The sequence below is a fragment of the Paroedura picta genome, chromosome 5 (genome assembly GCF_049243985.1).
Source record: "Paroedura picta isolate Pp20150507F chromosome 5, Ppicta_v3.0, whole genome shotgun sequence".
NCBI lineage: Eukaryota > Metazoa > Chordata > Lepidosauria > Squamata > Gekkonidae > Paroedura > Paroedura picta.
The window spans coordinates 33,093,335-33,121,078 of NC_135373.1; the positions used below are offsets into that span (position 1 = coordinate 33,093,335).

General features: G+C 47.7%; 1 protein-coding gene across 4 annotated transcripts in view; it reads right to left on the reverse strand.

Moving 5' to 3' along the window:
- The window catches only part of HIVEP3 (HIVEP zinc finger 3), a 257,097-nt gene that overhangs the window by 50,019 nt on the left and 179,334 nt on the right, over positions 1–27,744 (reverse strand). For 3 of the 4 annotated variants that reach the window (XM_077337133.1, XM_077337132.1, XM_077337134.1), the window contains 3 exons: positions 19,068–19,142; positions 10,475–16,080; positions 8,078–8,223 (listed from right to left, as the gene is read on the reverse strand). In XM_077337133.1, the coding sequence (XP_077193248.1) occupies positions 8,078–8,223; positions 10,475–15,511 (5,183 nt within the window). In that variant the 5' untranslated portion in view covers positions 15,512–16,080; positions 19,068–19,142. Of the gene's footprint in view, positions 1–8,077; positions 8,224–10,474; positions 16,081–19,067; positions 19,143–24,015; positions 24,520–27,744 lie in introns of those variants that run through there. The other variant, XM_077337136.1, reaches the window with a different exon arrangement.

The window sequence follows — 27,744 nt, forward strand, 5'->3', positions numbered from 1 at the left end:
AGGTGTCTGTCATGCATGCTGGGTCTACTTTATGCTCTGCAAAATAAGTTTGCAGAGCGATGGTCTTATTATCGATAGCCCTGACATTATACAACATCGGTGTTGGAACCAGATTATTTCCCCTAGCCTCCCCCTCTGCATCTCTCAGGATGGGATGAAGGTTGGAAGGAGTCCGAACATTCTTGTATCTCTGACCTCTTCTCCCAATACACCTTCTCCCACCAACTTCTTGTTTATGTCATAGTCTTGGCGGCAACATCCAATCTGGTTTGGGGAGGAGGGGCAGTTCTATCACCAAACCTCCCTCCTCTCCTCTCTCTCCTTGTTGGTCTGTGAGGAAGTATACTGGGGGCACTTTTGATGTCAGCAGTTGGGGAGCAGATGTTAGTAACAGAGATGGTTCTCCAATTCACCTCCCTTGCAATTTCCCAGGGGGCCATCAGGGCTCCCTCCCTGTCCGTGCCCTTCTCCCTCTCCTTTGACGCTCCCTTTCCAATCACTGCTTCCGCTGTTGCTGCTGTGATTTACAGGCCTGCTGGTCTTCAAAGACACCAAAAGCTGCTCCTTGGAAACCCACTAGGGTGACTAGGCTTTGAGCCATGTGCTGTTCCTGGGGTGGTGAGCCAGCCCATTGCTCTCAGTTGCTCTCTGCCAGCCAAATGCTTCAGTAATTACTCTCCTGGCCTAAGCTACCTCACAGGGCTGTTGTGAGGAGAAACTAGAGGAAGGGAGACTGAGGTTGAAAGATGCTCTGAGTCCCCAATCAAGAGAAACTGGGGAATAAGATGTAAAAATAATGTACAGTCCGCCCAAAGGAAATTAGAAAATGTAGGGCAAAAAAAGCCTCATGTGGCACAGGGTGGTAAGGCAGTCGACATGCTGTCTGAAGCTCTGACCATGAGGCTGGAAGTTTGATCCCAGCAGCCGGCTTAAGGTTGGCTCAGCCTTCCATCCTTCTGAAGTCGGTAAAATGACCACCCAGCTTGCTGGGGGGTAGAACGGTAATGACTGGGGAAGGGAATGGCAAACCACCCTGTATTGAGTCTGCCAAGAAAATGCTAGAGGGCATCACTTCAAGGGTCAGACATGACTCGGTGCTTGCACAGGGGATACCTTTAGGGCAAAAAATGAGGTCCTTTTAAGTTCTTGCCGGCCACACCTTCCTGCTGCTTTTTGAAGTAGATTTCATTCACTGCAGGGGGAAAAAATACTTCCTTTCCAATAAAGGTCACCAACAGTGCACTGAGCAAAGCAATTTAAATGCAAAAGTCAAGATATCTTCAGCCCAAAATGACTCCAATTTGCAAACGTTCACATTTACCAGAATAAGCAGCGTGTTCAACAAACATTAACAAAAAAGAGGCGGGGAAGAGAAGGCGAGAAAGAGGAAGAAGTCTACACAGAAAACTCAGGAAGGGTTAGGCTGATTAAATTAAGTTACGCTGTTCAAAATATAAACCAAAAGAAGCATCTCAGATACTTCTCAGATACTGCCATGGCTGCTCTTACTTGTTTAAAAAGTCTAAGCTGTCAGAGCCTCTTCAAGAATTGCATCAAGGCCCTGTTCACATGTTGCCTGTTCTCAGGTTTGGCCATGGATGTTTCCTTGACCTGTTTATGCCCTGCTTTAACTTCGAAGAAGCCAACAGACCTGCAGGACTGGGCAAGCAAAATCAGACACATGGCCAAAACGTGTCCACTCTAGCTAAAGCAAAAGAGTCCTACAAACAGTGTGCAGATCACAAGGGGTCACTCCGGGGGGCCAGATGTATACTTCCAAACAACTCTCAAAAGTGTAGGCAACCCAGTGAATTATGTGGGTCCTTTCACCATTGTCAGGGTGATTAACAATGTGACTTTGAAGTTAATTGCCTGAATCTTACAGACCCTGCTTTTCTTTCCTACTTGCTTAAGGAAGTGCCAATCCGACTGTTTCCGCACTGGGAACTTCGCTGCCCTGGCTCCCGTATGGGAGCACAAATCCGGGGTGGACGAGATGCACTGGGCCAAAGGCTCCAACGTGCAGGAGCAGGAAGTGGCAGGGCAATGGACTCCTGGATTTACCACCACTGGATCCCCAATGTGTGTGTCAGGTCAGAGCCCTCGCTCCCAGGGAAAGAGCTTTTGACCCATGTGCTGAACTGGTGTGGGTTGGGGTGGTGGAGTTTTTTGGATTTCCTAACGACTGTCATCTTGTTAATTGTTAATTTATTAAGGGGCGTTTTTAGGGGTTTAACTGTGTTTTTATCATTTTATTGTAAACCGCTGCGAGCCAACCGAGAGTGGTGGTACAGAAATCAATCAATCAGTCAGTCAATCAATCAACCTGCCCCAGCTCAAACTCCAGGCTGCAGCCCGGCACGAAGTCTCCAGTGTAGAAATGGTCTCCCTGACAAATGCCTCCCCGTCTGCAAGGTCTGTGCCCATCATGGTAGATGAGAACGCGCACTAGGACATTTCACAAGTTCTTGACTCACGGTTCCGCAGAGGACAGCTTCAGAATTTTGTGGCCTGGGAACATTTTCCCACTTCTGAGAATCAGTGGGTTGACGCTGGCCAAGTTTGCACCCCCGCATTGATCCAAGTCTTTCACAGATGCTACTGGGCCTTAGGCCAATCACAGGGTACTGGAAGGTTCTAAGCCCAGGATCAGGTCTGTTATAGAACGTGGACTCCTGTCTGGCAAGAAAGATGATGTCTCCTGTGAAGTATCTTCCCCGCCAGTTAGATGGATGAAAGCCAGGACTGGCTCTTTCCTTTGTGTGTGTATGTGAAAGGCTAAAGGGTCACAGCTGACTCGTGGTAACCCTGTAAGGTTTTCAAGGCGAGAGACTAACAGAGGTGGTGTGTCATTGCCTGTCTAGGCATAACGACCCTGGACTTCCTTGGTAGCCTCGTATCCAAATACTAACCCTGTTTAGCTTCTGAGATCTGACGAGACCAGGTTAGCCTGGGCCATCGTTTGGGAAAGAAGAAATGGATTGGAAACACACGAGCAAGAGCCACACTGGGGCTTCATTGCGCTACATGGTTTAACCTTGGGCTGCCCGATCCCTCTCAGGACTGTTGTTGTTGTTGTTAATAATAATTTGATTTCTATACCGCCCTTCCATATGGCTCAGGGCAGTTTACATACAACATCACAGGGGGATACATGGAACGAGTCAACATACAACATAGTCAAATACAACAACAACAATCCAACAGTGGTTCTAAACAACGCAACTTAAGTGATCCCAACAACAACAATAAAACAAGGACAGAACCTTAGCTAAAACCCCTAGAGAGGTCAGACTGGTTCAGGCCATGGAGGGGATGTTTGAGGGGGACCTGAGGTCGGCCTCAGGCAAATGCCTGGTGGAGGAGTTCCCTTTTGCAGGCCCTGCGGAACTGTGGGAGTTCAGGCAGGGCCCTGATCTCTTCAGGGAGCTCGTTCCACCAGGTGGGGCCCAGGACAGAAAAAGCTCTAGCCTTCGTTGAGGACCGATGTGCTTGTTTGGGGCCATCAAGTGATAACTTATTATGGTGTGTGCATAACAATTTGATAAACCCGTTAGCAAAACCCATGAGCAACAAGCTCAGGGGTACAAAAGGCACCGAGAAGTAGCATAGGATAGGGTTGTCAGGTCCAGGACCAGAAGTACCTGGAGATTTTGCAGATGGGCCCTAAAGAGGGCCGGGTTTGGAGCAGAGGGACCTTAGCAGGGCAGAACGCCTCAAAGTCCACCTTCCAAATGGGCCGTTTTCTCCAGGATAACTGTTCTCTGTTGCCTGGAGATCAGTCGTAATCCCAAGAGATCTCCAGCCCCCACGTGGCAACCCTAGATGAAACCCTCCCGCAAGGGTAGGCACGTGCAGCTCTGCAACCATTGAATGAGGCTGTGAATTTAGCAGGACGTTTTGGGTTCAAAGCTAAACATGGAGGGTTGCGGGAACACCTCACCGATAAAACTTGCACGCTGAACACCAGTGGCCCTCGCGTTTTGAAGGGCAGCTGTGTTTTCCTCGCTACTATTTTAATACCTCTCAGCAAGGGGATGAATTGCCTTCCATCTGTCATGCATCGCGGCTTAATGCGTGCGATACAAACTGTGTTTTGCACGATCAAACGCTTACATGTGGATAAGAAGTCTGAAAGTAAACTCCCCACGATTGTGGGGTGGAGACAAGCCTAGTTTCCAAGGAATTAAATATCAAAAGCACAAATGGCAGGGGGGGAGGGGCGGGAAGCAAAGACTCATCCAAGAACAACAAACAAGAAAAGGAAACAGCATCAAGCAAAAGGACAGGAGACATTCCGCAATGCTGAGTACGGTTTTTCTTACTTCTGTCATAATAAATGTGAAGCCATGCCTTCACCCCCGCAGTGAGAAAATCAATCTCTCCCTCTCAACCGGAGAATTCCCAGAAGGGATGAAAGAGGCAGTGGTACAGTCACTACTAAAGAAGTCATCTCTGGACCTACAGGAACCCGCCCAGACTCACACCTAGCGTTTCTAGGGAAAGTGGTAGAACGACTGCCGAAGACCAATGGTCAACATTCCTGTATGAAGCTTCGGTCCTAGACCCAGACCCGTTGGCCATGGGGTTGAAACAGCGCTGGTGGCCCTGATGGATGACCTCTGCCACCAGCTGGACCAAGGTGGGTCAAGCGCTGCTTGTGTTGCTCGACCTCACGGCAGTGTTTGACACAGTCGATCATGAGCTCCTGGCTTGCTGCCTTGTCAACGCCGGAATACGAGGGACAGCCTCTTTTCTTCAGGGTGGCAGAAAGAGGGTAGCAATCGGAGAGAACCGACCGCATTGCTCTCAGTATTGGCTCCCCTTCCCTCTAGGCTTAGGATTAAGTATTAATCCATTGAGCCATTATAAATCTTCCCTGTCTTCGGCCACATGTATCATCTGTCACCAACTACTAGAAATGTTGGAGGGGAAATTCTATAAATTTGTACCACAATTATTTGTACCACATTATTATCATTATAAATATTGTTAGTGTTTTAGGGGAACTTTTAATGAAGCATGTTTTTATTGTTGAGATATTGTTTGTATTATATGCTTGTGAACCAGCAAATGCTAAGAGTGGCGGTATAAAAAAATAAATAATAAATAATAAATAACTCTCATGCGGGGTACTGCAAGGAGTGGTTCTCTCCCCAATCCTGTTCAATATCTTCATGTGCCCTCTTGCCCAGATGGTACAAAGGTTCGGACTGGGATGTCATCAATATGTTGATGATACCCAGCTCTTCTTCCAGATGGATGGCTGCCCTGATTCACCCCTTCAAAGACAGAGGTCCTGTGGTTCTGTAGGAAGGGCCCAGAATGGAAGTGCGATCGCCCTACCTGGATGGGTTGCAGGTATTAGTGGAACACTCAGTCAGGAACCTGGACATGGTCTTTGACACCTCCCTTTCCATGGAAGAACAGATCACAAGAGTAGCCTAACTGGCATTCTTCTACCTACACCAAGCCCAATTACTAGCGCCCTACCTGGTCCCAGAACACCTAGCCTCAGTGATCCATGCAATGGTCGCCTCTAGAATAGATTTCTGCAACTCGCTCTATGCAGGCTGACCCTTATCCCCACTCTGGAAACTCCAACTAGTGCAGAAGCTCCAGCCAGGGTTCTCACAGGAGTGCCCTGGAAGGCCCATATCCGACCCACACTCCGACAACTGCACTGGCTGCTGGTTGAATTCTGGATCAGGCTTAAGATTTCGGTAATCACCTTAAGCCATACACGGTCTGGTTCCTACATACCTGAGGGACCGCCTCTCTGCTTATGTTCCCCAGAGAGCTTTCTAAAAGGTGGAGAAGGTCAAGACTTCAAAGTTGGGGTAACAGTCTCCAGGTGGGGCTGGGAGATCTGGAGTGACATCTGATCTCCAGAATACCAAAATTGGTCTCCCTGGAGAAAATAGTGGCTTTGGAGGGTGGGCTTTATGGTGTTGCATCCCCCCTCCCATCTCCAAACTCTTGGTTTTGTAGACTGGTATATGTAAAGCAGTTTTCCTGCATAATCTGCCCATTATATGAGCATATGATGGGTATTGTTTATATGTAAAAACTGCCCAGCCAGTTTATTTGATGTGCCATGTAACAAAAATTATTTGTGCTACGAAATACTTCAGTGCAAGTAAACAAACACAGTGCAAAAGCAAATTTAGAATTGTAAGTTCATTTCACACAAAAGAAAGGGAAATCAAAATAAAGAATCCTCAAGATTTTTCCACATACACACATCAGTGCCCGATAGTTACAGATCGCCTTTCAAAGGAAAAACCAATCGCTGTGAGATTTACAACCATTTTAAAATGAAAATGAAAATCATACACGCTATGGAAAAAAATCAAGTCAGCTAAACTAATCAATATGATTCAAGTAAAACACCAAACAACAATCTCTACAAATTCCCGGTGGAATCAAATGTTTTCACTTATCTAAAGGAGGAGACTAAGAACGAACACACAATGGAGATCCTAAGGGAAAGTCTCTCTCTCTCTCGCTTTCTCTCTCTCTCTCTCGCTTTCTCTCTCACACACGTTCCCAAGTGAAGCCCAAGGAGGAGGGCAGAATAATGATTAGCAGATCAAGCAGAGGCCAGTGAGGCACTGATGTCTTCAGGCCTGGATTTTGGGAAAGATGCCTGAGGTTGTGGTTCACAGGGGGGCCCTGAAGCAAGCTGCAGTTTTGCATCTGGTATCTACGTTGCCATGGGGCATCTACGGTGGATGGGGCTGAGACCATTGGGGTGGATCCAACCACCTTTTCTGCTGATAAAAAGGGCAGGAAGGGTCCCTGCTGACCACCCACAAAGGTTACAGGAAGAGGAGGGTCATGGGCCCTGCATAGACATGAGCCATGTGAGACAGGAGGTGCAGTGGGAGGGGGGGGGAGAATTAAGCAAGATTCTGTAGAAAAGCTGGCTAGAGCCACCTTACAACCCTGTTATTATAACCAAACCGCTCCCCTGATACTAGGCTATCTCAGGGACAGCACAACTCCTCAGCTGTTGCCCAAGGCAACCTTTTCAGGCTTCTGCAGGAGTGGCCTAATTCTGAGGATGTATCAATGCCTTCCAAACCAGCCCTGAAAAAATTCAGCATGTACAGAATTTGTCTGCTTCTTCATTAAGATTTTTTTAAAGGTTCTATCTTGTTCAAAGGGCAGATTTGCACGTGGACACTGGTAATCCACCCAACTTTATAAGCAAAGTCCTTGTTGACAGGCAAACCTGGTTTTGTGGGGGGTAGAAGGCTAAATGCTAGAGCACTCCGGCCCATGTGCAGAAAGAAGCAACTTGCTTGGAGGGAGGAGAAAAACTTTCTATTGGTTGGTTACATGTGGGAGTATCCCATTAAAAGTCAACATACACCTTGCCAAACACCGAGTCAGATCACGAGTCCATCTAACTCAGTGTTGCCTACTCTGAATGGCAGCGGCTCTCCATGGCAACAAAGCAAAAACAACCTTCTGCTGTTTTCTGCTACCCAAGATACTTTAATGATGGATTCCAGGGACTGGACCAGGAACTGAATGTATGCAAAGAAACTGCTCTGCAACAGAGTCTCAAATCCTGCCCCTAGCCTACTGCATGCATAACCACATCCAAATTCAACATGGACGCATGTGTGGGAGCAACGAATAAGTTAGACCTATGAATGGGTGGCCACGTTCTGATGGGTCGCTGCCTACATGTGTGTAAGCGTCATCTGCCTCCTGGTCAACACGGAAGATGGCCCTCACTTCCAGTAAGATGCTTAACAGAGCTCCGTCCAAACTCTAGGGAAAGTTGGCCAACACGGTGTGCTTCCACATCATGATATTCTGTCTGTCTACAAACCTCTGCAAGATAAACCTCCTGTTTCCCACTCTGGATCACTTGCTAGAGCAGGGATGGGGCATATGGACCTCTAACGGGAAGATGATGGACAGACACAGAAGAAGGAAATAACTGGAGTCCGTACCTGGTATAGCCCTCTACTGATTTCAATGTGGCATGGAGTTGCTTTGAAAAGGGCAGTTGTCCATCAGGTGGACACTACCCAAGGTGGACCTTCCAGACAACACTCACCCTCCTTCAAAGATCTTGATCCTGGCAGGTTCCCCTCTTTTGGGTATGGGAACGTCGTCTTCCGATTTCACTCTTTTCTCCTCTTCTTTGTCAATTCTTGCTATGTCTTTTCGACCTTCCTCAGGAAGGAGTGATGGCAGATGAACCTACCTCCCCAAAAGATCAAAGCATTAGTTTGTTATGATTCAAAGGGCTCCAACAAGGCTTTTCTGCAGAAGGAAAGGGGGAAAGTTCAATAGCCACCCATGGACTAAAGCTTTTCTATTGGGGATTTGTTGCTGTTTGTCTCAGCAAATGGTGCAGGGGGACAGGCAGAGGCCCAGTTCTAACTGGGCTGTGTGGCCCTCAGGAAAGTAACCGGCATTACTAGATTTTATTTTACACGTAAGGAAATTAAAAAATTAGGACTGCATCCACTAGCTTGCGTCAGGGCACATTTGGAATTTTGACACAGCCTGATGGACACAGGCATAAATGGCTGCCACAGGATTTCAGCCCAGCCATAAAATGATTGCTAAAGCTTAACGTCAGGTGTGCCAGCAGCTCCTGCCAAAGCAGCATATTTTCCTTTAAAATCTCCACAGCCAATTAAATCTCCAGGTGTCATTCAGAAGCCTTGCTGGGCAAAAGCCATACTTGGCATAACCCATCTCCAGGAAAGGGGTGGGAAGACTCTATGGCAGTGGTCCCCAACCACCGGACGCAGCCCGCTGCCGGGCCACGAAGGCCACAGCACAGGGCCATGGCTCCCTCTCCCCGCCCCCCGCCAGCAAGAAACTTGCGGCCAATTAGTTTGCAGCCCGGCAAGCTTCTTTCTGTGGGAAGGGGGGGGGAGAGGGAAGCATGTCTGCACATGTGCGTTTGTGGCCCCACGAGGCGCAAATGCAAATGCATGGACTTGCCGCACATGCGCATTTGTGCAGGGGCTGCTGCGCGTGCGCAGTGCCCGGATCGCCCTCCCCCCACCACCGGTCCGCAACCCCAAAAAGGTTGCGGACCACTGCTCTATGGTACCCACGGGCCCCAAGTTGGGGACCCCTGCTGTAGGCGTTCTTGTGGACTCTCCTGCTGTTTGGTGACCAGTTGCAGCTTAAGCATGCAACTAGTGTCTGGGGAAATTAAGGCACGGTTTTTATCAAGAGCCTAAAACTGCTTATGTAGTCAGTCTGTTAAATTAGGATGATCCCTGTCTGCCTGGGTCTCCTGTTCTGCTTTTTAGAGTGCTTCCTGTTTACCGGACATCCCTCATGTCCTGCTGAATATATACCCTCTGGAGTTCTACCCTTGGCTTGTTTTCATGGCTTCCCCCAGATATTTTCCTGCAATCTGTTGTCTGTGTTTGGAGACCCTCTTGTATCTGGATTGCCTATTCCTGGGATTTACTCTGATCCACAGCCTGGGGATGAATCCCAAAAGGAGGTCCCTATCCCAAGTCATTAAAACACTGAGCCCAGCCAATGCTGAAGGTGGCTCAAATAAGCAGAGTCTTAAGGCAATTACTGGGGAACACGGGAGGGAGGCTGTGCATGAAGTTGGCAAAAATGTTAGTAACATCCCCCCCCCCAAACAGTCTTAATTTGATCACCTTTCTCCCCGAAGCAGTACTGTTAATGCACAATTAAATCCTGTATACAATGCCCTGTCCAGAGTGTGCTCCACAAGTGATCTTTATCTCAACACATCATAAAATATTTATTCATTTATTTTTATTATTATTAGACTTCTATACCACCCCTCTGGGCCAGCCGGGGAGGTTGATAGCAATAGAAAATGCCATTTAAAACCAGAACAGAAGAACGAACAGCCACAAACAAACCCTCCCCATCCCCCCCCCCCGCCATGCAATGGCTGGAAATGCTACCTCCCACCACAGGTGGGGTGGTTCGAGGGAGGAACCCAATCAATGTTCTGCCACCCAGCCTCAACCGTAGGCCTGATGGAAGAGCTCTGACTTGCAGGCCCTCCGTCGGGGCCCTCAGCTCTCCCGGGAGCTCATTCCACCAGGTAGGGGCCGGAACCGAAAAGGCCCTGGGGCCCAGGTCGAGGCCAGGTGGACCTCTCTTGGGCTGAGGATCACTAGCTTGTTCAGATTTGCAGAGCGAATATATGCTAGCTGACAAAACACTGCAAAAAAGCAATCTTCATCGGATCATTCATTCATAAGAAAGATGTGGCGTTTCACTGCGACGTACACGCATTCGAGCTCTTGTTAAAATACCAGCTCCTATGCAACAACAGATCTAGTGCTCTGGAAAGCCTTTTGGATCAAGTGCTTGCCAGCAGAAGCAAGTTTCTCTCATCCAGTTTTTAAAGCACATCCCAAGCACTCCCTCCCCCGCCCCCCAACCCTAATTATTGCTAGTAAACAGGCAAAGCCAAAGGAAGCCATATCCTTACCTCAGACATTTTGGGATTCCTGGAGCTTGCGGGTACAAGCCTCCCTGCCTCTGGACGTGGAGCAGTCGCCATGGTGTACGTTTCTTTGCTCCCTTTCTGCTTGGAGCACAGGAGCGAGAGGGCCACCTTCGTGGGTATACCTGGGAGGTTGGGATTATACAAACTAACGCACCAGCTGGCATACACTGAGGATCGTCGGTCAGCTTGCTGGATGTGGTTTGGCTTAATGTAATTTAAATAGCACCAACTGACATTAGTAGTTGTATGGAGACTAGGGAACTGGAGTACCTTCTTAACATCTGTACCGTCTTGAGACTTCTTGGAATTTTGAGCAGCCTCGGAGGGAAGAGCTGGGCTGGGAGGGTTCGCGGAAGGCAGTTCCACTGGATCTTTGGGATCTTCCTTCTTCACCATCTGCAGAGGGTCCTGGTTCCCAAATGGTTCGGCAGCCTGGGGGTCATCGTCCTCTTGGCCCTCAGGCTGCAGCAATACCGCCCGTAAAGTCCTCTGGGTTTCCTGTGGTTTCGATGGTTCAGGGGACACGTCTGGTGGTCTTTCAGCCTTGGCTCTCCTTTGGTCCTGCTTCTCCTCTTCCTCTATTGCACTAGGGGCCTTCACCGCTTCCAACTTCTCTTCTGATTCAGAGAATTCTTCTTCCTTCACCCTTTTTTGCTGCTGCGTTTCCATGGTGAGCTCCAAGCTCCCAGCTGGAGACAGCATCCGTTTGCTTCCTCCAACAGTCGACGTGCTCACCTCTAGACCCAAGATGCTTTCTGCTGTGGAACTTAGGGGAATGTAACCTTTTCTTTCGGACAGGGACAATGGGAGCCTCAAATATGGCGTCTGGAATAAGTCCCTCTGCTCGTCTGTGATCATCTGTGCCAAATCGAGACCGATTCCATGAATGTTAGCCGTGCAGACCAAGGTCCCCTTCGTTTGATACTCATCAAATTTTGGCAGGATGATAGAAGAGGTGCTACAGTGGGACTGAGTGACCAGGATCTGAGAAAGGGTTGTGTACATGGCATTCCCATAGGAGGGCATGTTGGTCTGAATGCGAACGGGGACGACGAGGGACACGACGGGGTCCGAACAAGCAGGAACAACCAACTGAGATATGCAGACGGACGCCGAGGGACTAGCTGGGCGAGTTAAAATATGTAGCCTGCTTTCAGAGCCGTAGTCCGCAGATGGGGGAAAACTGGACCTTCCGATTGGCGGACATAAGCTGGATTTGATTTGGGGAAAATGGGCTCCAATATCGCTTGGCAGCTGGAGAGCCAGCTGGGACTGCAGGGGAAGAAAAAAGGCAGAAGGGAGTGGTGGGGAGCCCGGGTAGTGCACAGGGATGAGGGATGGGCTTTGCTGGAGCTGCACATCAACTGGGTGTGACATTAGCGGAGGCGTAATGTGTAGCTGGCCTGGGTGCAGCAATGCTTCTTGCAGAGGAAGGGGAGGGTTCTGAAATATGGAATGAGGTATCTGAGGAATGGAGTAGGGACCAGAGAAGATGTCCGCCATGACGTGGCTGGAGAAGAGCTCGACAGATGGTCCTCCTGAGTGGGGCAAAAGGTGCTGGAATGGCAAGAGGGAGATCTGGGGCCCCACATATTGCTTTTCATGGAGTGTGAACTGTGGGGTGGGATGGTGGAACACTTGCAGAGCTTCTGTGTAAGGATGGGGATAAGTGGCCTCCGAGCAGTCTTTGGGCTGGCCCTTTTCACTCGCGTAGCCTCCACGAGAGGAAGACGAAGACGAGGAAGGGTGCTGGAGAGGCAAGCCCCCGACTGAAGACTTGCTTGAAGGCTGCAAGACGTCCTCTGTCTCCGTCCCTCCTTTGGGAGCCGAGTCCGGCTCGTGCTCCGGATGCCTGGTGAGGGAGGCCTGTCGGACCAGAAAACATTTCCGCCTCTCCGGCGTCGGCGCCGTCGTAGTTGTCGGGGTGCGGGATGCCGAGGCGGGGGAGGATGACAGGCTCCCGTAGTCGAACGATTTGCTGCGGGTCTCAGACATTGCGGAAGAGTGAGAGACATTGGGTGTCTGCTCAGAGGCCGACCTCCGCATTTCTCGCGAGTGGTGGGGGTGCTGGTGGCTTGGTACCATCAACATGTGTGGCCCGATGCCGAGAGGTTTTGCATGGGATTCCGAGGCCTGGGAACCAGCTTCCTCTCGCTCAAAGGAAGTCGAATGGCTGGAGCCATGGGAGATGCTACTTTCCTGACTGGGGCTTCTCACAGACTCAAAACTGGACTCGCCAGAAGACTGAGCCATTTCCGCTAGTCGGAGTCTCTTTTTCTTGGGTGGCAGTTTCTCTGCGGGAAGCTGGGAGAGAGACTGGCTTCTCTGTGGCCACTGAAATTCCTCTGTTTTTTCTGGCTCTTTAGGGGGAGGTTCAGGTTCTGTCTCAGGTCTGTCTGGCTCTTCTGTAACTAGGATCTCGGGGACTTGGATGTTGGGTTGACGGACAAGCTTTGGCTGCAGGGAATGAGTTGGCCGGCCGTGTGGAATGGCAGGCTGAGATGAATACTGCACATGAAGCTTCTCTTCTCCTTCTAAGCTGCTTAGCTGTTCTAATGAGTCGGACTTCTCAAAGGAGCTTGTGTGTTGGATAACTGAGATCTCCTTCGAGGTGGTTCTCCTCTCCTTGATTTCCATGCTAAAAGCAGGCTTTTCACGCCGAGAGAGAAAGCTGACGCTGATGTCAGACACTGGCATAGACGTACTGGGTTCTGCTGGTGACTTGATGGACTCAGAAGTTCGGGTCAAGGCTGCATCAGTGGATTTCCGGCTCATATACTGACTGGCTGGCCTGGCGCTGGATGAGGAAGCGTCTGTCAACTCAAAGGAAGGAGGGTCTTCATCATCACCAAGACTCTTCTCTTTACGCCTTTTCCTCAGCGGTGTAAGCTCCAAGCCGCTTCCCAGCTTATAATGCATCGCCTGGGGCCAAGGATCAGATTCTGCAAACACTTTCTCAGATTCCAATGAGGTATGAGAACTGGAAGAACGAGGCTTGGAGATCTGGAGTTCTGAACAATAATATTTTTTGTGCGCTTCGTAGTTGTCCCTTTTCTTGTACCGAGCACCACAAATGTTACATTCGTACATGAACCCTTTCGCTTTCAGGCCCTTCCTAGACTTTTTGGTCTGCTCGCTCTCCTTGGTGTCTGGCTCTTCCGCTGGCTTGGAAACAGTCTCTTTGCTGGCTGCGCTCCCCTCTTCCGTAACGTATTCCACCCCTAAAGGTAGCTCAATGGCAGGCTGCCGCTTGAGCATCCGAGGGTGGGATGAAACCTGACCGCGGCTCAAGACCTCTGATTCTGTGCCGCGGTCGTCAAAAGAATAGCTCCCTCGAAAGGGATGAGCGGAACTCATAGAGCATGCAGCAGAAGGCATCGAGTGGCTTCTTAGGAGAGGCACTGTCTCGGCGGCACTGTGGGATTGCTGGAGGGATAGCAGTGATTGTTCAGGCTTCATTTTTTCCATGTGGGAGGTCAAAGACTTGGACGAATCCAGCTGACTGCCCGACTTGCCTTCTAACTGAAACGGTTCTCGGTAGGCGCCGGATTTCGGTGACTCGATGCTGCTCCGTCTGGACAGTGAACTGCGCCTCGGCTTCACGCTGTCTATTTCGCTGGTATCCACCACCGCTTCGTTGATGGTGATCAGCTTGGTGATATGCTCGATAACCTGGGTTCGGGGCACAGACAAGGGGACCGCACTCCCTTTCTCTTCCGTCGAAACCTGCGGAAATTCCGGGGCAGTGGTAGCGGACAGCATGGCGGTCCGTTGGCCGATCCTCCCGCATTTGCCAAAAATTATTTCTGCGTACGATTTTGCATTGGTGTTGGGAGGGCTGACCTGCTGTTCTGCACTTTCAGACCTGGAAAAATAGCCCGATTCGGTGCTCCCTTTGCTACCAGGGCTAAGGAAAGCTTGTTCTTCAATCACCTTTTTCCTTTCACTCAGCCGGAGAGCAAGCTTCTGTTTGATGGTATGCGTTTCTTCTGATTTATGACCCTGGGCATGCTCGGGGACTGGCTCTACAAACTGGCTGCTGTCTTCAAATGACACAGACATACTGGAATGGGAAAAGGAGCTGCTCTCTTGACTAGACCCTTGGCTCCCTGCCCCGTACAGCATGGTTTGCTTCTGACGGGGAGTCAGTTCTATCAACTGGCTCGATGTGGTCCGGGTCTCCTCCTCTGAATCCGTGCTCTCCCCTTCAGTAGGCTCTTTGAATTCCTCCGCAACCATCCTCTCCATTTCCAAGCCAGAGGGATACAATTCTGATCCACTTCCTGAAGCCAGCCCAGCTTTGATCCTGTGAGCATGCGACTTCCTGTGTTTATACAAATTGCTCTTGGTTTTGAAGGAGAAACCACACGGGACACACGGATACGGTCGCTCCCCTGTGTGTGACCGGATGTGTTTTTGAAGCACGCTTGGCTTCGCGCAAGGCCGGCTACAGTACTGGCAAATGTACTTGCCTGGTTTCTGGGGCTTCTTCTCCTTCTTGTGGACTTCTTCCGATGGCTTCGTGGACACCTGCGAAGCCCGGGGGACGTAGACCTTTTGAACGGGTGGCATCTCTTCTCCAGGAATGACGGAGGAGTGAGAAGATAAGAGCTGGCCACGACTGGAATGAAGCCCGGCCGATGGGAATGAACTGGAGGTACCTGCTCGCGCTGGGTCAACTAGCTGCCACGCGGACCCTTCCAGGACGTGCTCCTGTTTCCGGGGAGGCATGAATGCAGGTGATAGGGAGTGTGGCGGAAGCTGGCTAAGGTGGGACGCGGGTTCAAAAGAGGAGTGCTTGACTTGTGATTGAGCTCCTTGCTCCTGGGTCTCCTCCCTTGGAAAATGCTGCTGCGGTGCAATATCCTGGAGGGGAGACCCTTGCAAAGGGATGGAGCTGCCCAGATACGTTGTGGTGGTGGATGAAACAGTGCCTTGGAAAGCCTCCCCTTTGACCAGCCTTTTCCTCAGACCTTCCTCGCCCTTCTTTGTGCTCTTCTGGCTTTGTTCAGGATCCATGACCTTTTCGCAGAGGGAGTTGGAAAATGCTATTTCAGGAAGGCTTGGGCAGGCTTCATTTACAAGCAAGAAAGGTCTCCTCCATTGATTCCCCCGCCTTGCCTGAGTTTGCTGCGAAGCGAAGCTGCCAAGAAAGGCTTGTTGACTCGAGATTTCAAGTGTCACTAGTTGCTATTTGATACCGGAGGGGGGGAAAGGGGGAGGCTGCGGTTCAATAAAGTTCACATTGGTAATGTACGACAAACTACTTCAAAGACGGAAACGCTTCCAGGGCTTGGAGTCCAAATATTTGCCTTGCGAACTCAGTTGAGGCTTTAAACCAGGCCATGTTAGCGCCGTTGAGAGTGGAAAGCCTTCAAAGATGAGAAGCCATCCACTATGTCTTTTTGTTCTCCTTTTATGCAAACCCTTGCAAACTTGAGTCTCTAATGCTCATCTCACAGCCGTTGTTCGACTTGGATTGGAAAAACAACACTCAATGGCAAGTGAGTGTATACGTTCCTTCCTTTGTCTTCCTGGTCATCCAACTTCTGTGCTCGGAGACCTCAGAAAACTTACTGCTCACATTCCTGTAATGACAGCAGTCAAGAGAAGAAGAAGAAGGGGGGGGACAGAAAATGATTTGCATTTGTAAGAACTCAAGAATCGTTCAAAGACCCCCAACTCCCAAGGACAACTGTTTTGACCATTAGAGGTAGGGGAGGCAGCAGACAAGACCCTGACCCTACTGAGCATCCGTTCCCTCCTGTTTTTGGTGCTATGGATGATGGGAAAAGAGTGCACCAGTCAGAGACGACTCCAGCCTGCCCAGATTCTCCTCCGGTTGAGCATCTCCTCCTTCCCACTGCTAATTGGTATGGATAGAGCCATAAGGAGAAGGGAGGGAGCAGCCAGGGACTGTTCCAACATGCCTATATGCTGCTTCAGCTGAGCATCTCCTCTTTCCTGCTTCCACCATGGATGGGGTAATAAGGGGAAGGGTGGCAGCAGCCAGGTGCCCCTTCAACATGCCTAGACCATTCTCTAACTGAACATCTCCTCTCTCCAACTGCTGCAGATGGGCGTCATAAAGGGAAAGGGAAGGGGGATTTACCGTGGATGGGGTAATAAGGGAAAGGAGGCAGCAGCTAGGTACCACATGCCTAAATTGCACTCCAAATAAGCATCTCCTTCCATCTTCCAACCAACGTGAATGGAGTGACAGTGGGAAGGGAGGCATTGGCCAGGGACTCCTCCAACATGCCCAGACCCTGATCCAGCCAAACATTTCCTTCTTCCTACTTTCCAGCACTATTGATGGAGTCATAAGAGGAATGGAGGCAGCAGCTGGCCACCGGGACGACACATCACACCTTCCCTTGAATCATCCTATCCTTCCAGCTTCCAACTGCTATGGAAGGAGTCAGAAGGGAATCACAATAACACAGAACTGGAAGAGACCATAGAGGGCTGTCCAGTCTAGCCCCGCACCTTCTTGAAAACTTAAACATACATGCACACACCTGACAGGTGGTCACTGAATCTCCTCCAATGAAGGAGACTCCATCACCATCTGAGACGGCACATTCCATCTACGAACAGCCATCACCATCAGAAAATGCTTTCTAATATTGAAATGAAATCTCCTTTCCGGTAATTTGAACCCATTGCTCCTAGTCCTTATCTCTAAAGTGGCAGTAAACAAGTTGGCCAACTCTTCAACAGGTCTACTTTTAAAATAATTAAGCATAGCTTTCTTATCACCCCTTGACCTCCTCTTCTCCAAGCTACACATACCCAGTTCTCTCAAACTTCCCTCACAATTGAGGCAGGCCACGGCGGACCACCTCTGCTTTTCACCTGTCTTGAAAGCCCCTTGCTGGGTTCACCATAAGTCGACTGCAATTTGACAGCTCGTTTGCCCGTAACTACACAAACCACCCTGAGAACACCAGGGGTTGGAAAGCGTCATGGGCATGTGCCAGATAAAACAGTAAAAGAAAAGTATGCTGGAATCCAAGGTTCAGACTGAACACAACCATTAAAAAAATATTGGTAGGAACACCTTATTTGATTTTGCCCATCACAAGGATGTGTACAAATGCAGATTGAACCATTCAGATTGAACACAACCATTAAAAAAATATCAGTAGGAACACCTTATTTGATTTTGCCCATCATAAGGATGTATACAAATGCACGGAAAACCCAGAATCAATAGAAAATGTTTTCTTTGACAGCAAGTTCTACCATAACACCAGAGACGTTTTTATGAACCCCACTCTTGCTTCTTGTCCCAATAGAAGCAGAGGGACCCTTCTTGCAATTCTGCTGGCTGATAAGAATCAGAAGCTGCCATGGAAGGCTGCCAAGTACGGATGGTGGACCTATCGAATTAGGAAAGAGCTTAGGGCTGTGCCTAATTTAATTACACACGGCCATCCTGAGTTGGCTCGCTGGGAGGGAAGTATAGATATTAAATTAATAATAATGATGACGATGATGTATGCTTTATCAAAACCGCTAATATTCTGCATTCATTTTCAATGTTGTAATCCAGATTGTATCACAGAGTCAATTGTTGTCTTATACGGTAGGGACTCCATTTTTCATTACTGTGTTTATTTTCTTTATTTCGTCAATGATGGTAAAAATAAATAAGGAAGTACAAATGCTTCTGAAGTTCAGGCTAAGGCTTCAGTCCTGTGTGCATTTATGTGAATGTCAGGTATACTGGACAGAGTGCAACCTTTCACTGTAAACTGGAGGGGGCGGGGAAGAGCTTCTCATTGGCCCTCAATGGGGGAGTGGCATCACCCTACTGGGGGCAATGAGGGCCCATCAAATGCCCAGCACGTCATCATAAGGACCTGATGCTTTTAATGAGGTATGATGCTGGTACATTTCTTAGACTGTTTCATGAATGGTGGAGAAGAAGAGGAAGAAGAAGAGGAAGAAGAAGAGGAAGAGGAAGAAGGAAGAAGAGGAAGAGGAAGAAGGACCACCTCCTCAGAGTGGAGAAATGGGGGGGGGGGCGATCTGTAACAGATGCCATCTATGAATCCAGAATCCATAAGGCAACTGTTCAGAAGTTAAGACATGAACTGCCAGGAGAATCTTACCATCTCAATACCGCTTCTTAAGGACTCAGAGAAAGCATTCACAATGTAAGGTACAAGGACTTTCCATTCTTAGCACCCCTCTCCTCACATATATGTTCATGTGAAAAAGCCACAAGAAAAATATCATTACAACTAGGGTTCCCAACCTCCAGGTGGAGCCTGGAGATCTCTTGGAATTACATCTGCTCTCCGGACTATAAACATTAGTTCCGCAGGAGTAGGATGGCTGCTCTGGAGGATGGACTATATGGCATTATTCTTTGCTGAGGTTCCTTTCCTGCCCAAACCCTGCCCTCTGCAGGCTCACCCTCCCCTCACAAATTTCCAGGAAATTCCCAGTCGGGCGTAATTACAACTTCTCAAAATATTGGTGCAAGAGATGACGCTATTGCAAATTGTTAGAAGGAAATTATGTCCTTGGTAACATTTTTCAGGCATAGAGCAGGAATACTTACAATAATGTTGATTTTTGGTGGCTTCAACGTTGCTTGTTCTTGTTATTTGTTTTTTTGCCCAGGGCTTAGTTCAACCTGAAGAAGAAAAAGAAGAACACCGTGACATCAGCATCGAAGAAAACTTGTTTTTAAAAGTTCACATCTTTTACAACTGCGTGGGCAGACATGGAGGCCCCAGTCAAATACACAGCCTAGTAACAGAAACGGTACACAAACTTGGTCATAACAACTGGGTCAAGGCTTGGAGAGACATTTAACCCCACATGAGGGTTCTGTGAAGATTCAAGGGGGTGGCAGATTACAGTGGATGAGCAATAGGGTTGTGAGTGTCCTGCATAATGCAGGGGGTTGGACTAGATGACCCAGGAAGTACCTTCCAACTCTATTATTCTATGATTCTAGGAGTCTACTGTCACAGAAACATATGCATTCATTATCAAGGGAGATAAGTCTGCTGCCTGCAGAAGACCATTGGGGGAGAATCATAGCATAGGATTGCCACAGAGAGCCAATCTGGTATAGTGGCTAAGAGGGGCAGACTGTAATTGGGAGAATGGTGTTTGATTCCCTACTCCTCCATGTGAAACCTCCTAGGTCAGTCACAAGACTCGAACTCTTTCAGCCCCACTGGAAGCTGTTTTGTGACTCCTTAAAAAGTATAGAAAAGAAGGGTGTATAGAAAACTACATTTCTTCTTCCAGTGAATGACATCACTGATGGTGAGGTTAGTTGTAATTATACATAATGTCAGGGCTTCCATAGCCTACCATTACCACATTTTGAGGTAGGGGGTCCAAAACTTTAGGAGCTCCATACAGAAACAAAAATGGATGTGGTATCCAAGAGTCACCTAGTCCAACCCCTGGAAATTCAGTTATCCTCTCTGCTAGTGACCTTCTATGGCCACAGAGGAGGGATGCCCAACCAGAGTTTTGGCGAATACTCTGGTTATACAAGAGTCCCCCAGGGGTTCCACGGCCTTTCCCAGAAGTTCAGATGGCCACTGACATCACTAGACGTCACTGGAGTCCACTTCCCCTGTTGCTATTCAGGCCTAGTCTCTTTCTCCACATTGGAAATGGTCAATGGTTGACTTGATTGATTGATTAATTGATTGATTGACTGATTGATTGGCTGGCTCCCAAATCTTACTTCCTGGGAGGGGAATGCAGAAAAGTAGATTGGGTTACCCCCCCCCCAGCACATATACCATTTTTTAGAGGTGCTAACTCTGAACTATAATAGTAGCAAATAGTAGATTTGCTACTATTATAGTACCAGCTATAGTACCAAATACTCAAGATAGCTCTACATCTGATGGGCTGTGCCTGTGGAAGGTGAATTCTACAGGAAGATTTCACGTAGAATCAATGGCATATCATCAAGTTTTCCCTCTGAAATGGTTTTCCCCCGGATGAAGAGTTCACTGTTGTTTGGAGATGAGTTGTAATTCTGGGAGATCTTTGGGCCTCCCTTGGAAGTTGGCAACCCTGGCATATATGTGCCTACATCTTTTTGTATGAAAACATCAATACAAGTTCACCTTACAAATGAAACTGGGGGAAATGTGAGGGTTTAAAACATGGTCAGCTTTACATGCATTAAATTTAATGTGAGAATTACTCAAATGCAGGTATAAAGAAAAGTCAAGTGTTCAGTGTACACAGATTGTACATGCATTCATTATAACTTCTGAACAGGGCTAGTGGGCATGCAAGCATGGAAGGTTTGTTTTTGTAAGCTTTGTGCAAAACACCTGCAGGAATTTTAAAAAAAAATTAAATAAAAAGGGAATTGCTGAACGTTGGGATGATAAAAGGAAGAGAGCAAACACATTTAAATTCAGATTCCATCTCCAAAACCCATCATCTTTTGTCACATTACAAAATAAAGCAGAATCAATTAAGAAAGTGGCAATAAAACCCTGAATAAAATAGAATGGGAACAGCCACCAAATTTCTTTTATGGCCTCGCTAAAATGACAACGTGGTCTTATAAGCTGAGGAAGACTCCCCTCATTTGCCGGGAACAGAGAAACAAGAGGGAAGGACAAAAACCAAAGGCTTCAGGATAAATAATGTAGCACATTTTGGGTCCAATCCCTTGACTTTGACAAGTGTCCTCAAATGAGATTGTTTAAAACAGCATCCCTATTAGAACCAAGGTCTTGACAAAACTGTTTTGAGATGGTGGCAAAAAAGTTGCTACTATTATAGTACCAGCTATAGTACCAAATACTCAAGATAGCTCTACATCTGATGGCTAAAACTGAGCCTCCAACTTCCCAGGAACAATTATTAGCTATGACAATTCAGCCAAGTTCTTTTGCTGATAAAATATCAAGAAAACACTCTGATCAGGATGTTAGTTGTAACACAGGTATGCCATAAGAAAGACCTAATGCACCATCTGGTCTATGTATGGACCATTTTGACCCAGTTTCCAGGATGAACAAGGTCCAGGAGTTCATGAAGCCACTGCTTGTACTCTGGATCCTTCCCAATCCTGACTGCTAAAATCAACAAACCTTTAGCATCTACTATAAATCAGTCACTAATTCCAGGCACATTCCCTGGGCCACTCAAGGAGGTGATTATCCATATGCTACTTATTTATATTTAGAAGAAGAAAAAGAAGAAGAAGAGTTGGTACTTATACGCCGCTTTTCTCAACCAGGAGGAGCCTCAAAGCAGCTTACAATCGCTTTCCCTTTCCTCTCCCCACAACAGACATCCTGTGAAGGAGGTGAGGCTGAACAGCTTTATCAGTGCTGTGGTGAGCCCAAGATCACCCAGCTGGCTGCATGTGGGGAAAACGCAGAATCGAACCCAGCTCGCCAGATTAGGGGTCGGAACTCCTAACCATGACACCAATATATTTATATTTATTTCCCCCCTCTCGCTGGATTCAAGGTGGGATTACAACAGAAATAAAATTACATAAATAAGAAGTACAGGAACAAAAATAGAAATTTAAGTTAAATTAGGTTTTAAAATAGGAAAAGAATTAGTAACTGAATTGCCCGATCTCTCTATTCTTTGGGAAAGAAGTGGGAGGGTCCTACCAATAAACTTTCGAGTGGAGTTCAGTTTGGTGGCTGGCACAGAGAAGCAAGGAGGCTGGCACAGCTACTAGGAAAGCCTGCCAGAAAAGGTTGAAAAAATCTGATCTACATAAAGCAATATTCACAGGTAGAATTCTTTCTGCACACTCAGGAACTCAGGAGAGCATGTTAATTAATGCACCTGGATGGGGAAGAAGGAGTAGAGCTGGCCTCCCCAATCCCACTCCACCTTATTCGCCCTTGGAATGGCTGAAAGGGGCTAAGATGCAAAATGCTTGATGCTCTCTGCAGTTAAATAACTTTAGGGAATGCCAGACTTTGGGAGAGCCAGGTGCACATCCCTGCTTGGCCATGGAAGCTCCCTAGGTGACCTTGGGCAAGGGGAGGGGGATGTGGCTCAGAGGCAGAGCATTTGCTTGGTATGCAGAAGGTCCTCGGTTCAGTTTCTAACATCTCCAGCTAAAAGGATCCAGTGGTAGATGATGTGAATGACCTTGACCTAAGACTCTGTATCCTTGGCAAGTACAACTATTTTGTTCCAAGTATCATTGTTTTGTTGTTGCCCCCCCCCCAATTTTGTCTGTTTGCATTACTGTTATCCTCCCTACGGTCTCAAAAAGTTAATGAACTCCCTCAATGAAGAGAGCCTTGGTCTTGTGAGGTAGGCCACATCCCTCTTGTCCAGCCTTTTGACTGTGAATGAACCCCTGACAGGTTTTTCAGGCTCCAAATGGTGAGATGCCGTTCAGAGAAGTGGGTGCAAAATGAGGGAGCCAGCTAAGCTATCAACCAAGTTCTTCTATTGTGGAGAAAGAGACTAGGCCTGTAGAACAACAGCAGAAGTGGGCTCCAGTGATGCCAGTGGCCACCCAAACTTCTGGGGAAGGTCACATAACCCATGCAAAGCCTTCATCTAGGCCCAGGTTTCCCCAAAACTCTGGTTTGGAATCCTTCCTCTTGGCCTTGAAGGAGGATAGATAGCAGTGACATGTGCAGTTTAGTTCCGTATCTCACTTTTATTCTATTATTATTATTATTATTATTATTATTATTATTATTATTATTTAATTTGTTACCTGTTACTCCCAAGCAGGCTTGTGGTAGGTTACAGATATCCAGTTAACCCCCCCCCCAATTAAAACCCCATTAAATGGACAGAAAAATACCAATACAATAGACCAACAACCCAACAACATGGCGGAGAAACCCTCCTTATCCCCAATCCCTACCCCTACCTCTAGAGAGAGGAGGAAGGAGAGACGAGGTAATCAATGTTTCAGCTTGACACCAGAGGGGGGCCATTCTAGTTATTTATTTATTTTGAATGTGGGAAGGTGACAAATTGTGTTTTTGATTTTTTTTTTTTGTATTTCTTGTGCAATAATAGAATTTTGCTTAATAGTTCAAATCCAAAGTCCTCTCTGGAAGTTCTTGGGCCAGTCTCTCTCAACCTGACTGACTTCCCAGAATTATTGTGTCAATATAATGGAGAATCATGAATGCCACCTCCCCGAAGACTCTGAAGAAAGGACAGGAGAAGAATGTGATAAAACCCAAAAGCTTTTCTGGTTACGTGTGGCCCCTCTGAATGGTCAGTAAATAGAATTGAACCAATTTAACCACAAGCTCAAGCCCCTAAAAGATGGATTCAGGGCTTGGGGGAGAATCACTTGCATGGAAATCAAAACAGAACTGGAATCAAATAGAAAACGCTCCTCCGCTTAAGTGCCCATCCGCTAGCGCAAGCAGTTTTCTAAATCCTAATTAGGAAAGGGAGGGGGGACACCCCTACCCATAACTACAACAACAACAAAAAACCTGCACAGCGATTTATTTGTGGCAATGGCTTTAAATAGTCATCCTGCTACCTTGTTATAACCTCACCTGTCTATTTTTGTATGCGGTGACTCAAGAAAAACATTCTTGAGCAGCAGAGCAGGAGGACTGCAATCCCACACTTTGGGAGGCTGCCTTGAATTCCCGTGGTGACCTGACATGGCCCGATGCTGGAATCCAAACACCCTAAGCCCTTACATTTCACATATTGCTTCTTTGGGGCTTTTGTTGCCAACCTCTGGCACCCCTGTGAATTCGGACACGCACAAAGACACAAAAGGCACAGGGAAAGATTAAATGTCTGTCCTTCCAAACTCCCAGCCTCCGGATGTTTAAGCATGGTATGCAATAAATCATAATCTTCTCTCCCATGCCACCAAAAGCAAATTGCAAGACTCTGATGGTTGCACACGATGTAGGTGAAGACATCAAACATTAAAACGCCATATTTTGTTGAATCTTTCAAAAATTTCATGTCAAATTATTTTTAGGCCAAGTTAACGAGCTCAACAGGAGGAAACTGTTGGTATTCCAAGTTTCGAAATGAAAAAATAGCACAAATATTGCATTACAATGCAATCTTGTGACAAACATAGAAATATATTCCATTTGAACTGCAGCCCCTCCAACAACATATGGAGGAAGCTGTATGCATTTCACTGATCTTCACTGGAATGAGGTACCATCTATACAAAATGTTTTCAGAAGCTCTCTCAGAGTGGTGCAGAACTAGATTTTAAAGGGAAAATATTTCAAGATGGCATTCCGTGGTCTGGAGGGAATTCTATTTTAAGATTTGTTTCCCCAGCGTGATGTACAGCGTTCGGTCCTGCAAAGGTGCCGTTTTTGTAAGTGACAGGCTCCATTCATTTACCCAGAAACGAAAGACCCATCAGCCGAGGGTTAACAGCTGCACGTATTCACACTTATGGGAAAGGCAGGTAGAAAGGACAGAAGCTCAACACAGAGAGCTGCTTCCCTGCATGCCAGGAACAACAGTACCTGTTCAACGGCTGGCTGATTAGCGTATCTTAAAGGCACGTGGCACAGGTTTGACAACTTCTTAGACCTTTAACAACCATGAGCCAAGAAGATTATTTCAACAGTGTGGCTTAGACTTGGCACAGTCCCGAGCTAGCAGTGTGCAGAAATCCTCACACAATCCAGTTCCTGTGGTAGGAGACGAAGTATGGTGCGGGGCCTTCTGCAGGCTCTGCCCGCCCTCCCCCGAAGCCACCAACCAGTGGAAAAACATCTGGGACAGCCCAGCTTGGATTTGGCTGGCTCCACTGGCAGCCCACCTACACTTCTTCGCCGGCCCGCTGCTCCCCTTGATCAGCACCACCACAACACTGCAGCAGCTGCAGGTCGCCATGTCCCGCTCCCCTTGCCCACCGGCCCCACAGGTTGCTGTGCCGATGCGCCTGCAATTGAGGTCGCCATCCAATGCCCCTTCACTAACAGAGGGCCCATAACCCCCCTCCCCAAACACTGAGCACGGTGCAGAAAATATGCCCTACATGCCACCCTGCGTCCCAAGCCACCCTGCCGCACAGATGCTAGGACAGAAGGTACGCTGCCTGCCCGCTGCCACCGCTCCCGTAACATGGAGATCCACCAGCCCCCAACGCCCTGCACCTGCCCCACTACCTTGCCTGATGCGAGCCCACAAACCTGGTATGGAGGACGCTCCACCCACCCGACTCCCCCAACCCCCCCCAAAAAACAACCATCCCCGCTAGCGCCCGCTGCATTGCATACTGCAGCGGGTTTTCCTGCTAGTATATCATATCACCCAAAACATGCTTAACACATTTAAAATATATATATAATAAATTAACTCCCACCCATTCAAGAAACCCTTCCAGGGCTGTCAAGAGATGCCAGGGTTTCATGAAACTCTGGTTGAGTAAGCCTGGGCTGATCAGCCATGGCACAGAACCCAGGGCCTGATGAAGCTTGCCTGTAAAGTCATGTTTTGTATACCTCCCCTCAAAGGAGAGAAAGTCCTGAAACAGAGAATCCCAGAATCATAGAGTTGGAAGAGGGCCATACAGGCCATCTAGTCCAACCCCCTGATCAACGCAGGATCAGACCAAAGCATCCTAGAGCATCCAAGAAAAGTGTGTATCCAATCTTTGCTTTAAAACTGCCCAGTGAGGGGGAGCTCACCACCTCCTTAGGCAGCCTATTCCAGGCGCATCGCTTCCGGGAGCAAGAGCCGCTATTGGCCTCAGTAGGGTATATTCTACCAATAGGGAAAAGACAGTCTGGTTTCATCACCCGTTGCTGGGCAGATCCCTCAGGCTGCCTTTTTCCTATTAGAATACCCCGCTCAGAGCTAATCACCTTTTGTTTTAAGGACTCAGTCTTCTGCCAGTAGGGCACACGGTTTATTATATGGAAGGATGCCTCACTTGAGGATTCGTAACAGCTCACAATATCAATCTCCCTTTCTCCATTTTAGATTTTAAAAACCACCCTGTGAGCTATGTTAGAATGAGAAAGAATGGCGGTCGCAAGGCCACCCAGCAAACTTCCATGGGAAACAGGGTTACTAACAAGCTTTAAGGAAAATGTCCTGTCCCATAAGCTATATAGTGCGGAAATGGGTCACCAAGCTTTTCATGACAGGGAGGTAAATACCAGACCATTAAGCCTCTTTTAAAGGGACAGATTTTTCTCCCCCTCCACGCAGCTGGCAACCCTAACGACAAAGTTGGATTCAAACTTGTCCCTCCCAAATCCTAATCTGGATCAAGACATGTGATTTCTGTCTCATCTGTTTAAGGATGGGAGATATTTATAATTCATGCGTACCCTGTCTTTCTCCTTAACGGGGACCCAATGCCGCTTACATAGTTCTCCTGGCCTCCATTTTATCCTCACAACAATCCTGTGAGGTAGGTTAGGCTGAGAGCACGTGACTGGCCCAAAGTCACCCAGCGAGTTTTCACAGAACAATTGGGAATACACTACACTGGATTTGAACTCAGGTCTCTTCAGCGATAGTCTGACCACTACACCACACTGGCTAGCATCTCTTTATGGGCCAGGTCAATAGCTCTAATATGTTGGAATTTTTTTTTTATTTCAGGTGTACAAAACTGAATCACAGTGGATATCATTAGTAAGCATAGACCACAACAAACCTCCACAAACTAAAATTATTTTACAGCTGAGGTGGCCACAGTAAATCTGGTCTCTTACAGGTGACAGCTGCCTCCTGCCAAGTTCAGCTCTCCCATACTTGAGTCTACACAGCAGGTCTCTGGACAGACACTAAAGGATATGCAATACTATCCTAAAAGAGAACATATACAATGGAGACAGCTGGAATTTTAAGTGAACTCAAACCTCCCTGCCTTCAGCTGCTTTGAAGTAGCATAATGAATAAATAAATTAAAATAATTTATACTGTCTGTGGGAAAAACAAAGACTATCCCTTCCATGGTCTATTCTACTACTGCCTATATATGGGTTCACTACGAACTGCCAAATAATTTGAGCCATTTGCAGATTGTACATTAAACACACATTGGGAACTTTAACAGGAGTTGGCTGAAAAAGAGAAGGGCTTTCCCTTGTGCTTTCCCTCACTTTCACTGGCCATGTCCCTCGGGTTTTCTTTGTTGTTCAGCCTTGATTTGCTTCCCTTGAGCTTGGTTTTCAGTCACTGTTTTCCTGGGTGGTTTGGGAGTGCATGTGGCGATTTTTCCCTTGTTTCACTTTCAAGTCAAAGGTAGTTCAGATGTATACAAATTTTGCCACCTCTCA